General features: G+C 30.1%; 2 protein-coding genes across 2 annotated transcripts in view; both read left to right on the top strand.

Annotated features, from left to right (window-relative positions):
* The window catches only part of LOC134692650 (ubiquinone biosynthesis protein COQ4 homolog, mitochondrial-like), a 99061-nt gene that overhangs the window by 5445 nt on the left and 77467 nt on the right, over positions 1–16149 (top strand). The gene's annotated exons all lie outside the window — the stretch shown is intronic.
* Positions 121–10761, top strand: LOC134692648 (cyclin-L1-like). Its single transcript, XM_063553108.1, has 11 exons — positions 121–373; positions 995–1069; positions 1609–1718; positions 2324–2444; positions 2744–2808; positions 6415–6514; positions 7173–7277; positions 7694–7814; positions 8785–8893; positions 9241–9291; positions 9637–10761. Exons 1-11 carry the CDS (start codon positions 170–172, stop codon positions 10022–10024), a joined length of 1449 nt encoding a protein of 482 aa, XP_063409178.1. The 5' UTR covers positions 121–169; the 3' UTR covers positions 10025–10761.

Here is a 16149-nt window from a genome sequence, read left to right as displayed (position 1 = left end):
CATTAGTTTGAACTTAAAAAAAACAATCATTATATATAAATCAATTGAAAAGGACTTTCAAATACTATACAGAAAGTGTAATACTTCAATTTTGAACATAATCATTATTGGATTATTTTGATTATGACCTCATTTTTATTAATGCGCATTCGAAGACAACACGTTCAAGATGGCGGAAGAGAAGCCAAATCCTCTCACAACCCGAGATTTTAGTAAAGTCATTCTCACACTAGAAGCTGTTCTAATTCCAGACGACAAACTCTCACCCACACCCTCACTCCAAGACGGTCTTGATTCAGATACTGAAATGGACTTGCGTATCCTAGGTTGTGAACTTATTCAGTCATCAGGAGTCCTTCTCAAACTTCCACAGGTTCGTCGCCATTTTGAACACTTGATGGACAAAGATTATATTATTTATGGCTTGAACAGGCCAGGAATAACTCTCCCGAACTGTTTAATGCAGTTATTTTGTTTAAATTTTACCATATAGAGAACTACATCAATCTAATCCCTTTCAATCTTCGATCTTATGGACTGATGGCTAAAAATAATTTCTCAATGAAAAAAAAACACAAAACAGTTCGATACTATGACATTTTATTCACTGTATTTCTGAGATACGGTTGTTCTTAAGGTTTAAATTTGTCTACTTTTCTGTTTCTCATCATCATCATCATGTATAACATTGCTCATGCTAAATGATTTCTTGCTGCATGTAGCTGTGGCATTTCGTAATGTTAATATAAATGCACATCTGTACCTTTTTATGTTTGAAATTATACTCATTTCTTTGACAATTTGGTCTAATATTCTTTTGTTTATGTGTCCAATTTCGTTCAGTCATTTTGAATCTTCAAGTTTGCTATTTTTATCACCATAGAGAAAGCTGCTGTAATTAATTTGAAAGATTTTTAGGTTGAATTCTGTATTGAATGACTCCTACATTTTAACAAACTATGAGTCTTATGATTAAATCTATATTTTATTTTAGGTTGCAATGGCTACTGGTCAAGTTTTGTTCCAGAGGTTCTACTACTCAAAATCTTTTGTCAAGCACAATATGGAGGTAAGTTTATTGGTATTTTGTGAAGCTTTCATCTGAGACGTGAGGATGCAGCTTTGGTAGTTCTAAGTTGGTATATGATACATAATCATTTGTTCTTTGTTAACATAATTTTGTAGATGGTAACAATGATAAAACTGAGGTATAAACATTACAACTGATTGCATTGAGTGTTGGCAAAGGTAATATGGTTGGTTAGCTTGCTTGCGAGCTGAAACTTGAGGTCATTATTAGGTTAGGTAAACCTTCTTCCCAAAAGAATAGACCAGTCGGCCAGATAACCAATCTATCTGTCTGAAGCACTAAACTACTTTGAACAGAAGGTAGTATACATTAAATAATAATGACTTCACAGTTCAGCTAGCAAGCTTACTGAAGAAATTACACTAAATGCAATAGGCTATAAAACATTTGAAATCACTTGTGTTTGTTAATACAACAAACTTTCTGAACAAATATTTAACCTCACACAAAAGAGTTGGAAACCATGAAAGTCTCAGTGTGGTTTGGTTTATAATATATTTTGATTTCCTATTTTTCAGGTTCTTGCAATGGCATGTATAAACCTGGCAGCTAAAATAGAAGAATCTCCCAGGAGAATCAGAGATGTGATCAATGTTTTTCACCATGTCAAACAGATGAGAAAGCAAAAGTATGTAGAATCTTTAATTATTTCATCCAAGTGAATTTGTCAACATATGATACACCCTCAATTTTGGATTTTCCTTACAATGAGTTGTATCCCTGTAGTTTGCACCAAAATATATTACTAGTCCACAGACCAATATTCCAACAATGTTCTTATTTTGATATGCAATTATTTTTGAGTCCAAATAGAATTAAACTAGTTTGGGGTTTCAGATTAGTGGCTTAGGGTGCAGACTGTTTCTGGAGTTGCATTTGAACACTAACCAAGGGTTTGAAATTAGCAGGGTCCCAGCCAATGGCCCCTGCAATTTGGTGTGGACACCTAAATTTTCTGCTTTTCTTGTATAGAACTATATGAATTGGCTACAAATTTTAAGCTGGGGGCTACCATTGCAAACGTGTTAATCCCTGTCAACCATTTCAAGATAAATGTTTTCCAACATCTTAAATGTTAAACAGTAAAAGTTGTTTAAAAAAATGAACATTGAGTTTTACTTTTCTCCTTTATTTAATTACTTTCAAAAGGTTGCATCAACAGTTCAACAACCTTTATAGAAAAGGCGGAAATCATATGTTATTATCAATGAAAGCTTTTTTGTTTTCTTTCAGAGTTATTGTTCCTTTGATATTGGACCAAAATTACATCAATCTGAAGAATCAAGTTATCAAAGCAGAACGGCGTGTATTGAAAGAATTAGGGTTCAGTGTCCATGTCAAGCATCCACACAAGGTAAATATAAATTTATCATTCTTTATTCTGCAAAAATGTATTGATTATGCATTGGCAACAATAGAAAACATTTGAAAATTGTTGCCTTTGCCTAAAATATAAGTCAACTTTGTTGTCGAACTAATCTTTTTATCTTTCAGAAAACAAAACATGAATCTTACACTAATAACTTACAACTTTCAGGCTAGACATCAAATCAGTTGCCGCGACATGGGAGGAAAGTAGAATGGCCAAAATCAGGTTGTAGCCAATTGTAACATTTGACTCATTTATTGTATTGTCAAACTTTTATTTTTCAGGTGATTGTGGTCTACCTCCAAGTGTTGGAGTGTGAAAATAACCAAAAACTGGTGCAGTGTGCATGGTAGGTATCTTTATTAGAATTTCTAAGATTATCTAACAAATAGTTGTTGATGGTAGTGTCAGAAATGTACAAACAAACTTGATCGTTAAACCATTCTGCATGCATGCAATCTACTAAGCTATCACTGATTCTTATGAAGGATAATTTGATTTCAAACTATGGTACTCGATACAAAAAGCATTTATATTTTTTTTTGAGTGGGTCTCTTTTCTTTTTCAATCTTCTTTATCTAGTCAAATCAAGCTGTTAAACTCTGTCTTTAGCTCTGATCAAGTCTGGCTAATTTTTCTCTGACCAATTATGAACTAATAAAGGATGTTTGAATATCCCACTTTCCTTTCTGATTTGATTCCTTATTACATTATTTATACTCGAGCACTACCATCAATCAACGAATAAATTGTTTGACCTTTATCGTGGCTAGTAAAGATATCCATGCTCTTTTTCTGAAATTTTGTATGTCAACACAGTAACAATTGGAAAAAAACATAGAATTTTTACCTTTTATAAAATGTCCTTATTTCTATATTGTACATCAAGTTGATTTCACAGGTCCTCATCAGAGAACATTTTATTACTTACATATAAAAGCATATATATATTTCCCCCCTCTCATTAAATTGCAATTAAAATAAATTCTTTTTTACTAAGCAAGTGCCTGGTTTATAACAAATGCCATATTCAAATATCTCCCTGAAAAAAATAACTGACTAGGTTTATTAGATTAAAACTATACTGATTTATTTATGGAAACATGAGAGAAAAAATGTATAATTACAAACTACATGAATCACCGGCTTAGATGGTCTATAGCCCCAAAGAAATGTCCAGCAAAACAAAAAGTATCATTTTTGGTCCATTTAAATAATGGGATTACCAAAATTCAAATGATATAGAACATTCGGAACCTCACAAAGGGAGTTCATATTCAAATTTGGGTAAGTTAAAATCTTTTCTTGTAAGGCACATCATAATACTATCATCATGTTTAACAGTGTACATCGCTATATTATTTTTCATTCATTGTAAATTTTTGTTATTCTAAAGTTGTCATGATGAAATTGTTAAGATTTTATATTTTCTTTCAAGAAATTGGATTTTGGGAAGATATCATCAATTAAAATTAATCAACAGAAATTAAACCCATTTGATATGATTTTAAATCCGTTATTCCTATAAACCATGTGCCTTCCCATATCAATTTTCTTGGTTGAAAATTATAATCTATTCATCTGCTAAATATTATATTTGCAAGTTATGAATTGTAAGGACTTTCCATTTCTAGTTCTGAATTTTGAAGACAAAAATGATATTGATGTTTATTTAAATGTGTGAACAAATTGTTCCTGTGATCCTGTTTTCTTCTCAAATTTCTGCATTCTGTAGGAAATCGCTAAAATCTTCAAAATTAGTCTTTTTTTTTGTTAAAATACAAAGTTTTCAAAATTAAGAATTAAAAATCGATTAGTCTTCATCACGACTTTCATGTGAAAATAGTGAACTTGTTTTCAGTTAAGAAAGCAAAAAACGCAAATAGAGTTTTGTGATTTTACTTTTTGCTAAGCATACATGTTACAATTGGTCCATTTATTTGGGACATGGTTTTTGGTAAGAAAAATAACAAGACCTGCCCCTACCAATGTACTTGTGGTAACTGCCCTGACAAAATAATTGTTCTCTACTGAAAATAAGCTCCACATTTTGACATGTTTGTCATGGATTTTCTAGAAGTTCAGAATAACATTGTACGGGAAATCATAGGTCATGCTATGTTGTAGCCATTAGTGTGTTCGCAACATTTCATTTGACATCTCTGAATGGATAGAAAATTCCTTGATGGTGTAAGTCTTTGTAAGTTCCAACATTTTCACTCGACCTTTGCAAGGCACACTTATTGAATGCTATTTGTTTATTATACACATTACAAAATAAAATATGTTTTATTATTGTCTTTTTATTTTGTTTGTGTTGTAAAACGCTTCATTTTGGGAATGAAGCAAAAAGTGTAAAGAATTTTGTATTAATTCTGTATTTTTCCTTTTTGCCTACCCCAGATTAGGTGGGTAAAGTCTGTGTCTTGAAATGATTGCACCATCCTCTGGAAACAGAACCCATCTGACTCAACAGCGATGAAACAACTAACAGCAGGGAACCAGCAACGTTGGGAACCAGTGACAAATATGGAGTTGTGTTTTGAAAGTGTCTAAAGGTTTACCAATAATGGGCACTCAATAAATTCATGTTTCAAATGAATTGGTTTTAAAAAAAGAACTTGTTGTTTGTTATGTTAATGAAAATATTAGAAAAACTTTGTAACTCAGATATAACGAATGAACAGTGAAAATGATAGAAAAAATGTTGCAAAATAAACAGTTTGATAAAGTAGACTGCATGAACATGGAAAGAAAATTATGAAAAAAATGATAATAAGTTGACTTGTTCAAGTTTTATGATGAGGTTCTGAACTTGCTAACTATATAAGATTGTTTTACAGCAGTGCATTCTGGGAAGGAAAGTTTGGAATGACAATAAACAACGAACAATTTAATACCGGAGGCAGAAGAGGCGTTTGAATTCATTAGATTGAAAGGACAGAGGAATATGTTGTGCATTTTTATGTTTTATATAATTATCATTTAATTTTCAAATTTCCAGTGCAGTACAAAAAGCTGGATCCAGTGTCAAAATGGTTGGTATATAAATAGTTGTAGAAATATTTAGCCTTCCATTATGTCATGTGTATTATTTATAATTCATAGAATATACTTACATATATATCAAGTAGTTCATAATTTAAAATGGACAGTAACTCATTGTTTTGTGTTTTTTCTACCATTTATAAAACAAGTTCTGACATACATTAAAACCATATTTGACTTTATTGAATCTTTTATAATTGATGCATAACTATAAATTGACATGATTTGACCAAAATAGAAGTTTTGATTTAAAATTTGTTTTGAGATTAATCCGTACATGAATATTAAAAAACTTGTTTTATAATGGTACTTAGTTTGATATATATGTATGTGATTTAAATTGTATGTATGTTTGCTTTAATCTTGACTGTTTCAAGTCAATTTTTCACTTCCATAAAAGCAAAATCCAACATAAACCGCTGGTTAACAAATTTCACATTTATAACCAGTACCGTTTTTGGTGGATGGGAGAGAGACAAACGGAACTTTTGGAAACAAAAACATGAACACTTAAAACATAGTGCCATTAGTGGATTCAGAAGACGCTACAGATGTGGACAAATGGATATCTTGGAATTACATCATATTTGGTAGCGGATATATTGAACACAACCAGGAACACAAACAATGACTTAAACCGTAATGAAACCTTTCAGTGAACTTTGGATAATATTTTTGTGGAATAACGAGGATAAAAACTGTCCGGGAAAAATATGATCTTGCAATAACATTGAATTGATTATTGACCGTTCATAAAATTATTTTGTATGTATTAAAAACTGATGTATATTGATTTTCATGATGATAGTTAACGATATGCCTTGAAACTTTACCACATTATATTCAAATGAAAATCTGATGAAAAGTTTATTTTATATATATTTATGATTATATCTCTACTTTACAGGAACTACATGAATGACAGTTTTAGGACAAATGTTTTTGTGCGATTCCTTCCAGAAACTATAGCCTGTGCCTGTATATACTTAGCTGCCAGACAATTACAGGTAAGAATAATGTCTTTGAGTATATTTATCTTGCTCATTATTTTTGGTACAATGGAAAGTGCTAATAAACATAAGGGAATTTATATTTAAATCAATAGCACTACTTGCACTAGCAGTATTAAATCATGCATATTAGTGATTGAAATCTCGAGTAGGAATATTTTTTTTATTATTTTTTATTTCCCAAATTACAGGGCCCATAGAGGGCATAAAATCAGATACAATTGATTTAAATAATTGGTAACAACAACAATAATAGAGGCAAACATATATATTTGGAATATAAGCATTGGTCAGAATCAAGCCAAAACCACATATATATATTGTCCTCTCAAATATCATGCTCAATATATATCATCCTCTCAAAAGTAGGAATATATACTTTTACAAGAATATGTTAAAATATATGAAATAGGACATGTTCACAAAGTTTGACTGGTTAAAACGTTCCATAGGATCTTTCATCTCAACATTTTTCAAATAGAGGATAATTTTTTTTTAAATAAAAAGAAAAGAAAAACCAATGCAGGGAAATCACTGCATTCTAAATTAATGTTATAATAGATAAACTTCAAATAAAAGATTAATTAAAGTAAGCTTGGAGTACTTTAACTGGTGTTAAGAAATGTCATCCTAAATGTTTTCGTTTGCATTACAGATTGCTCTGCCAGATAGACCATCATGGTATTCCATATTTAATGTACGAGAAGATGACATTCAAGAAATATGTCTAACAATACTACGTCTGTATGCTCGTCAAAGAGTAAGTAATTCATAAACCGATAAGACCAATATTGATGCAATATATTAGCTTGCACTTGAAGAAATGTCTCCCTCTCTCAACTGTTAGAATATTATATGCATTATATTTTACTCACAAAAATTTGTATTTCTTAAAAAATAATTGGGAATATCAATCTCCATTTTCCTTGAAACTGAGATTAAGAATTGGGCTACCCAAATCATCAGAATTGAATTTTTAAGGCAAGTTTCTTTCAATTCAGAGATTATTGCTTGAATGGATTGTTGAGATTTAGTCATTTTGAGAAAAATCCTGTTGAATTCATTTACAATATTTCAAAATTCATTTTTAAATTATAACACCTTTTAGCAATATTAAAAACATCACAATAATTTCTGAATTTACATTATAATATATAGCATGTTTCTATTTTGTAGCCAAATGTTGAAGAACTTGGAGCCAAAGTTATGGAAGCCAAGAGGATACAGATGGAAAACAAGAAGAAATCAAAAGGAATGGCATCAGACTATGGAACACCTAACTCAACATCTAGAGCAAGTAAGTATATTTAATATATAAAAAAACCACATAGTTCAATTCAACCAAAAATCGTCTGGGGGAGATATTGACCTTATAAATCACAAAATTGCAATATTTAAAAAAAAAAGGAATATGATAGACAAACAAATGTATATGTTAGGCGTATACATTGTTACTTGATTAGAGGTCAACATTTATGTTGTTGGTTACAAAAATTAAACTGTGGATCGGATAACTAGTACAATCTAAAAGGTTGTTCTTGCTTGCAACTGTTTCAGTTTAATATAAAATGGAAATATAGAAAAATCCAAATAATGCACAATAAAGTATTTATTGAAAAACATTTGCATTGTACTGGATTAGTTTATATTGGAAAGTTGTGGAATTAAACATCAATTTTGGTTCACAACTTTAAATTTGCACTACTTGCATTTTGAATATTTTAGTCCAAAATAACTCTTTAAGGTGGCTCGTGGGTACAAAATTTTAGCAAAAAATTAAACCTTAATTTTTTTCATTACAAATTTTATTTATTACACTTCTAGTTGTGACTTTATGATATGGTACAACAATCTTTTCCAACTCATCGGTGACCTATATTTTTTATTATTGTTTTCAAATAAGCTGTACATAAACTAAATAATTGTAAATTTTAAGCGATTTCTTATATTAGGTTATTTTTTTATTTCGATATTTCCTCTTTTTCTCCTATTAGTTCAACAGAAAAAAAGGACATAAACAAACATGTATGCTTCTTCCAGAGGCAGATTTTAGCTTAAATAAACGGTAACTCCATTTTTTTATTTCATTTTTATTTTAAGTATATGATTAAGTTCATTTATGAAAAAATATAGCGAAATCCTATGTTAGGAAAAAAAAATCATTTATACCCAGGAGCCCCCTTAAGCAGTCAAATTAAAAATTTGCTAACTGTAGTTTTTTGATTATGACTATATCCTTTTCTGTAGAAACAAATCTTCTGTTATAGATTCACCAAAGAATGTGAGTCCAAACCCAACGTTACTAGGAAGCATCAAACAGTTGAAGTTAAAGAAAGAAAAAGATGATAATACAAGGAAACCTGATGGAGGCCTTATGTATGTATAGTTACCCATTAGTCAGCCTTATATGTTGAGCAATAAGTCATATGTAAACATCTAAGCCTCTTTTTCATGAAAAAAGATAAAACTAATCATTAAAGATGATATCATCTTAAACTTGATTGAAATGAAAAAAAATATCAAGTTGAATTGATAACTTGTTAAAATTATGAAGTAAACACTGCTTTAATACAAGTGCAGTAGGTGGAAACAATTAACTTTTAAATATGCATTTGGTTTTTGGTCAGTTCTCAATTGTCAATTGTAAAGAAAGTGAAGGAGTGCATAATAATTAAAATAAAAAGTGAACAAGGTTGGTATTAATTTTATTTTTCTTCTTTCAGTAAAAATGGCAGCAAAAGGAGAAGAAGTCATTCATTTTCACCAGATAAGAGGTACGTATATGAAATAAGTATTTATATATAAATGTGATATTTTATCAATTGGTAGGATTTCTATGACCATTAACATTTCTTGCATATCTTTATTTATTATTTAACTTCTTGAAACACAGTTGATTTCCATATTTTGTTAGTAGACTATTCTGGACAAGCATGAACAATAGAATAGAAATAATAAATAAAAACATTATTGTAATGTTTGGTGATCTTTGGATGTCAGATTTATCTTATAAAATTGAAAAACAGTCTTGCTTGTAAAAATGCTTATTTTCTCTAATAAATCTTACTTAAGAATAGCAGAGTCTTCAGATTATTAAACCAAACTTATTATTTTTTTAGATCATCTGGTAGTAGCCTTAGTCCACCCAGGAGTCCTATTTCTAAAAAGAAAAAGCATAAAGACATTGATTCTCGTAGAATTAAGAAGGAAAATGCTGATTATTACAAAGGTTCAAAACTGTCTCACAAAAGAAAGAAACAAGTGTCGAGGTCGTTCAGTAGATCAATGAGTAGATCACCAGACAGACTGTATAATAAATCTAGTCATAATAAGAAATATTACAAAGACAAGTACGATCATAAAGATCGTTATAATGACTATAAAGACAGGAATGATTACAAGGACAAAGATCGGTACGAATATTCACCTGAATATAGGTACGTCAAACGACATCGGAATGGTCACCGCAGCTCATCTCCTGAACGATACGATAGATACCGTCGATAATTATCATTTCTCAAATCTGTGATACTGGTGCAAAATTGTATAAAATTGAAACTGTCTTTCTAATGTGGAATTTAATTTTTTACTGTTTATTTGTAAGAATCAATTGAATCATTGTGAAGATTGATATTAAAGTGCTGTAGATATTTATTTTAATATGTACATTGACAATTATTTTATGTTGATAGGGATCAATACTTGTGTGCAAAAGAGCATTGTGTGATACTGAAAAGATGTGAATGTGTAAAAGAGTTGAGAATGTCAGGTGATAGTGCTGTATTTGTTGTTTCAAAGTGTATAAATGTTCTGGTCTGAATTGTGACAAATGTTCAGCATGATGAAATGAATGATATGTATCCCCATGAACAACTTTTGTATGAAAGTTGTTCAGAGTTAAACACATTTATAAGTACTTAAAAAGAAAAACAAAAAGAGAATAAAAACTCTTATTAGTTCTAGAATCAGGAAAAAATTTAAGAAAAAACAAAAAAATATTTACTTCAGATTCATTAGTTTTCTTCACCAATTTCTATTTCAATCAAGTTATGTGAATATCTTTAATAACTGGTTCTGGCATTTACCTCCATATGATTAATATAGTTTGCAAATATGTGTTCTAACATTCTTCATGTACAATTATTTGGGTATTATTACTTCAATCTCAGGGTATCATACCACATTACTGTAATTATAAAGATCTGAATCATGATAAAAATTAAAAAATAAATATTGAAATAATATATATTTGTCATTTATTATTGAAATTAACTGTACATATAATAATGATTCATATTGATGATGGAAAAGTTCATGTTAAAAATAAGTGTTTGTTTTGGTTGGTCAACTATATTTGGTGTCTGGAATAATTGTATGGTGTACATGCCTGCCTGCCAGGATTAGGACCATGATCTTATTTTCATGGATTTTAAAACAGAAGCAACAACAGGTTTTTACACATTTAAAGGTGCCCTATATTAGGGAAAACAACATACAGTACACATAATCAAAATTGTAAAGAAAACCTGACAAATCTATTTACAGAAAAGAGAATGGAACTAGGAACAGAATGAACCACACTATATTAACTATGCGTCAGCAAAAAACAAACTAAAGCTTAATATCTTATACAGAAGACCTGGATCTTTCATACTTTGTATATAGATGCCATGTGTTATAAAGTCATATGTCCATTGTATTTGATATCATTTTCATGGTTCAGTGAAAACTTGAAAAAGATTCTTAGTATTTTCAATATTTCTCTTATTTATGAGTAATAGGATTAATTCTATATTTGGTATGTGCATACTTTTCAAGGTCTTCATACCAATCAGACAATTTTCACTTGGAGCTTATTTCATGGATCAGGGAACAAGGTTAAGGTTCATGACCAGGTCCAGATATCAGATACTGTAAGCAATAGGTCTATATTTAGTGAATGTAATGACTCGGTTCATCGGTCAATCTTATGTTTTCTTGACAAAGTTTGCTTGATGGTATATGCAATAGGTCAACTACATTTGGTGCATGTAGTGTACAAATCTGTCTGGCATGGTTCATCTTGATTTCATTTTCATGGTTCATTGATCAATGTTAAGTTTTCCTGATTAAATTTGTTTCTTAGATGTGCAATACTAGGTAAACTATTTAAAATAAATTCGGGGTATGGAATGATTTTAAGGTATGTGTTTCCAGTTAGGGTTACCTGACCTTGACCATTTTCTTGGATCATTTTAAGTATATGTGATAGTTGTAGTAGAGCTTTATATTTTGGACTATACTATAAATCATACAATCAATGGTTAGTAAAAAATGTGAGACAAATTTAGTGTGTGCACTCGTGTTATAAATACAAATAATGTGAATGCTCGAGTCTTGCAATAATAAGGACCTCACATTTTGAGGGCTGATACCTGTGAGAATTCTGATATAACAATATTTAAGCTAGCATTTTTGTTCAGCCTTCCACAAAACAATAATAAATGCATGCAACTCTGAATTTATAGTATCTTAAATCTGAATCTCTGATGATGTTTTGGTGTATACATGTTTCAGAACAGTCCCGTTAACATAATGTCAGTCATGATACAAATCCCATAACTCTTGCAATAATTGACATATGAAAATGATAAGAGTAAAAAACAACAGATGATAACATACGATTTGATCAAGAAAGAAAGATTAATGATGCATTGTCTTTTGAAATTAAGGATTAGAAATGTTGGTATTCTCCAATAAAGGTCAAAGTATATAACTCAAGTTAAAAGGCTGTATAGTATGGTCAACTACACATGAAAATTTTGACAAATATGAAATGGTCCAGACATAAGGTTTAAAAGAGTTGCATTTACAAGGTTGAGTCTGAGGATAGACACAAGTCCATTACTCCAATGGATATTGTCAAATCACCATAATGGTGACATTTATTCTAGTCTTTCAATGACAATGACAGATTGGTCTTTATATTAACTTCCAGTGGCAATTATTATCTGCATACTTTAATACGGAAAACATTTGTGCGGAGAAATGCTAAGAACATACCGTCTCAAAGGATAATCCTTTACAAGATGCTATTGTGTATGTTTGTTTAAACTTATTTATGTATAGTAGATTGGGAATCAAGATAGTGCAACTTATATATTAATCCCTTTCCACTTTGTTGGTGGTAGTGCTGCCTTGTAGTAGCATTAGCCTTCTTGTTTTCAACATCTACAGGGGTGTATTTTTCGTGCAAGAGATATGGCTCTCTCTCTTAACATGGGTCAGCCATTTATTGTCCCCTTCCAATGGACTATCATCGTTTCTCAAGACATCACTCTCAGATGGTGTCAAAATGTTAATAGGCTAAAAACAGTCAAGGATCCATAACTACAAGTTAACAACAGAAACTATCATGATGGAAAACAATCTTACCAAGTTTAAACGCCTTCAATTTAACAATGGTGACTGTCTATGGTGGATAGTTGTCTCATTGGCAATCATAACAAATCTCCTTCTTTATGCCTCGATGTGGAAAAAGACCCTAATAGCTAGGTCCTTTGCAATTATTAAAAGAGGGACCAAATAAAACTTAATACCTGATATAATTTCTAAAATTGACTACCGGTAATCAATTACATATGTACTAGTATGCCTCCCTTTTATTAAATGCTACAAGAGACACATTTTCATTTATGTTTTTATTATCAGTTATATATAATAATGAAAATAGAAAACTTGATAACATGAGCAGATTACAACCACTTAGATCATTTTTATTCAAAATGCTTCAAAAGATCTTTTATCTGAGTGACAATCTCAACAGTTATACAATGTACTATATATCTTAAAAATTCACATTCTCACTGTCACACATACATTTAACTGTAAATCAAAATATGAATTTCTTCTATCTAAAAGAATATTGAGATATATATGAATTATTCAGAAAAAATTTTTTTTTTGGTTTCCATAGTATTTATAGAAGAGATAAATCTTTAGAAAGAAAAAAAATGATTGGAGTTTTCCCAAACATGAGTTTACTTGATTTGGATCTTTTGTTTTTACAAAAAAGATATGACTATGTTCTGAGAATGCTGGTTTTGAAAGCCATCAATTGTTTCTTAATATCAAAATAAAAACCCTTCAAGTAAAATGGAATAACAATTATTAATTGCTATATATAACTTCTGAACTGGAATAACTTTAACAGTTTATACTGGTACTGACTTCTGAAACAGAATAACAAAAACAATTGCCATTATTGACTTTTGAAATGAAATAACATAAACAATTACCTTTCGTTATATAATGCTTAAACAGAATAACAAAAACAATCGCCATTATTGATTTTTTTAACAAAAACAATTTCAATTTTTGACTTTTAAACTTTTTAACAAAAAAATGTTGCCTGTATTGACTTTTGATATGTTTTGACTTTTTTACGCCATGTAATATGCTAGGTATAATACAATCAAATATAACAGTAATGAAAATAAATATTTTTTATTTGTTTTACTCATACAAATCCCCTTACCTTCATTTATTTGTTTTCAATGTAAATTTTATTTGAATAAAATACCATTGTTTTCAGAATCAAAGCATAATTTATGGAATATCATATATATGATACAGTTAAGAAAATAAAAATCTTATCACATGCTTTTTGAAGATTCTATCACATGTTTATTTATCTATCAATATATATCTTTTAATATATTTATATAAAAATATCTTCAATTAAAATATTCATGCTTGACAAAGGCATAGACAAAAGATTTGAAAAGACTTACAGTTAAATTTTACGAATATCAAAATGTGGACCATTAACAGAAATAAAATAATTTTAACGTGAGGGAGCTGTAACCTTAGCCTTAATTAAGTACAATAAATTAGGTTACTGAAAATTCTGAATCAAAATATATCTAATGTATTCTTACTTTTTAAATAATTGTAATGTTTCATCAATGCAAAAATTGCATCTGTATTAGAATTGCAATAAAAAAGACTTGCATTCATAAATTTATAACAGATTTTCCCTTAAAAAAGTTATGCAAATGCATTTATATTTAACCAGTAATTAGTGATTTATAATAATAAATGCATGCATTATAATTTTTGAATTTACAGTATTTCATCATTCATATTTAAATACATATCTGATATGCCCAGGGCTTTTATATTAAAACTTAAGTTGGAGAATAGGAAGGCAATTTTTAAAATATCCCAACAACCATGAACCATTTTTCGATAATTTTGCCAAATGGAAAAAGATGCATACCGAAAAAAGTCTGATGACCCACATTCAGTAATTAAACTTCCCTTCCTACCCTCCTACATATACATTCAAATGGATTAGCACAAAAAGGAACTTAATCTAAAAAGGGATACAATATATCCAATGCTAATATACAAGTTTGATGACCAAAACATTTAGAACTACATAACTGTGTGTCAACATCATACTACCGGGTGAAGGCAGCAAATTAAAATTATGTAACTGAATATACACTATCATATATATCTTTGATATAATTATTCATATAACAACTAACTTTATAAGCTGAAGTAAGTAAATACATCTTTGGCAAAGATCATCACTGAAATTTGGCTTACTCTAAATAAATAATGTGAACTCATTTATTTTTCATGTGTTCCAATTTTCATGGATATAGAAAATCTCGATTTTCATGAATATTTCATTTCACTCAAGGTTTTGGCCAAAGCCTACATTAAACAAATAGAAAAAATGCAATTGGTTAAATATTTAAATTTGTAATTCACCTGTATCCAAAAATAAAATAGTATCCCACAAATAACAAGTGAAACTGCAAGCTACAGCTCACTGATGATACCCCTGCCGCAAGTGGATAATATTAATAGTGTAAAAATATGCAAGTGTTGGGTAAAGAGGAAGTTGTCGAGTGATGAATCTGAAAACGCATCACACGGTATAGCTGACTAGTATAAATCCTGAAACCAACTTTCAGAAATCCTTGTATTGTAGTTCCTGAGAAAAATGTGACGAAAATTTTCAACTTGGCTATCATGTGTAAAATCATACAAGTGTTCGGTAAACAGGAAGTTGTCAAGTGATCAATCTGAAAACACATCACACGGTATAGCTGACTTATATAAACCCTGAAACCAAATTTCAGAAATCCTTGTATTGTAGTTCCTGAGAAAAATGTTACGAAAATTTTCAACTTGGTTATCATGTGTAAAATCATACAAGTGTTCGGTAAACAGGAAGTTGTCAAGTGATCAATCTGAAAACGCATCACACGGTATAGCTAACTTAGATAAACCCTAAAACCAAATTTCAGAAATCCTTGTATTGTAGTTCCTGAGAAAAATGTGACGAAAATTTTCAACTTGGCTATCATGTGTAAAATCATACAAGTGTTCAGTAAACAGGAAGTTGTCAAGTGATCAATCTGAAAACGCATCACACGGTATAGCTGACTTAGATAAACCCTAAAACCAAATTTCAGAAATCCTTGTATTGTAGTTCCTGAGAAAAATGTGACGAAAGTTTCATGGGATGGACTGACGGACTGACGGACTGACTGACGGACTGACAGACTGACAGACAGAGGTATAACAGTATACCCCCCCTTTTTTAAAGCGGGGGTATTTTATAAAGCGGGGGT

This window comes from Mytilus trossulus, chromosome 12, assembly GCF_036588685.1.
Source record: "Mytilus trossulus isolate FHL-02 chromosome 12, PNRI_Mtr1.1.1.hap1, whole genome shotgun sequence".
Taxonomy (NCBI): Eukaryota; Metazoa; Mollusca; class Bivalvia; order Mytilida; family Mytilidae; genus Mytilus; species Mytilus trossulus.
Note: the sequence above shows the minus strand (reverse complement) of the source record. Positions and strands in the feature narration are given on the sequence as shown.

Bases quoted from the DNA above. Each gene is read 5' to 3' on its own strand.
- LOC134692648 (XM_063553108.1), top strand. From the start codon at position 170: ATGGCGGAAGAGAAGCCAAATCCTCTCACAACCCGAGATTTTAGTAAA. The intron at 2,445-2,743 runs GTAAATATAAAT...TTTATTTTTCAG, and splicing joins ATGTCAAGCATCCACACAAG to GTGATTGTGGTCTACCTCCA. The intron at 2,809-6,414 runs GTAGGTATCTTT...TCTACTTTACAG, and splicing joins AAACTGGTGCAGTGTGCATG to GAACTACATGAATGACAGTT.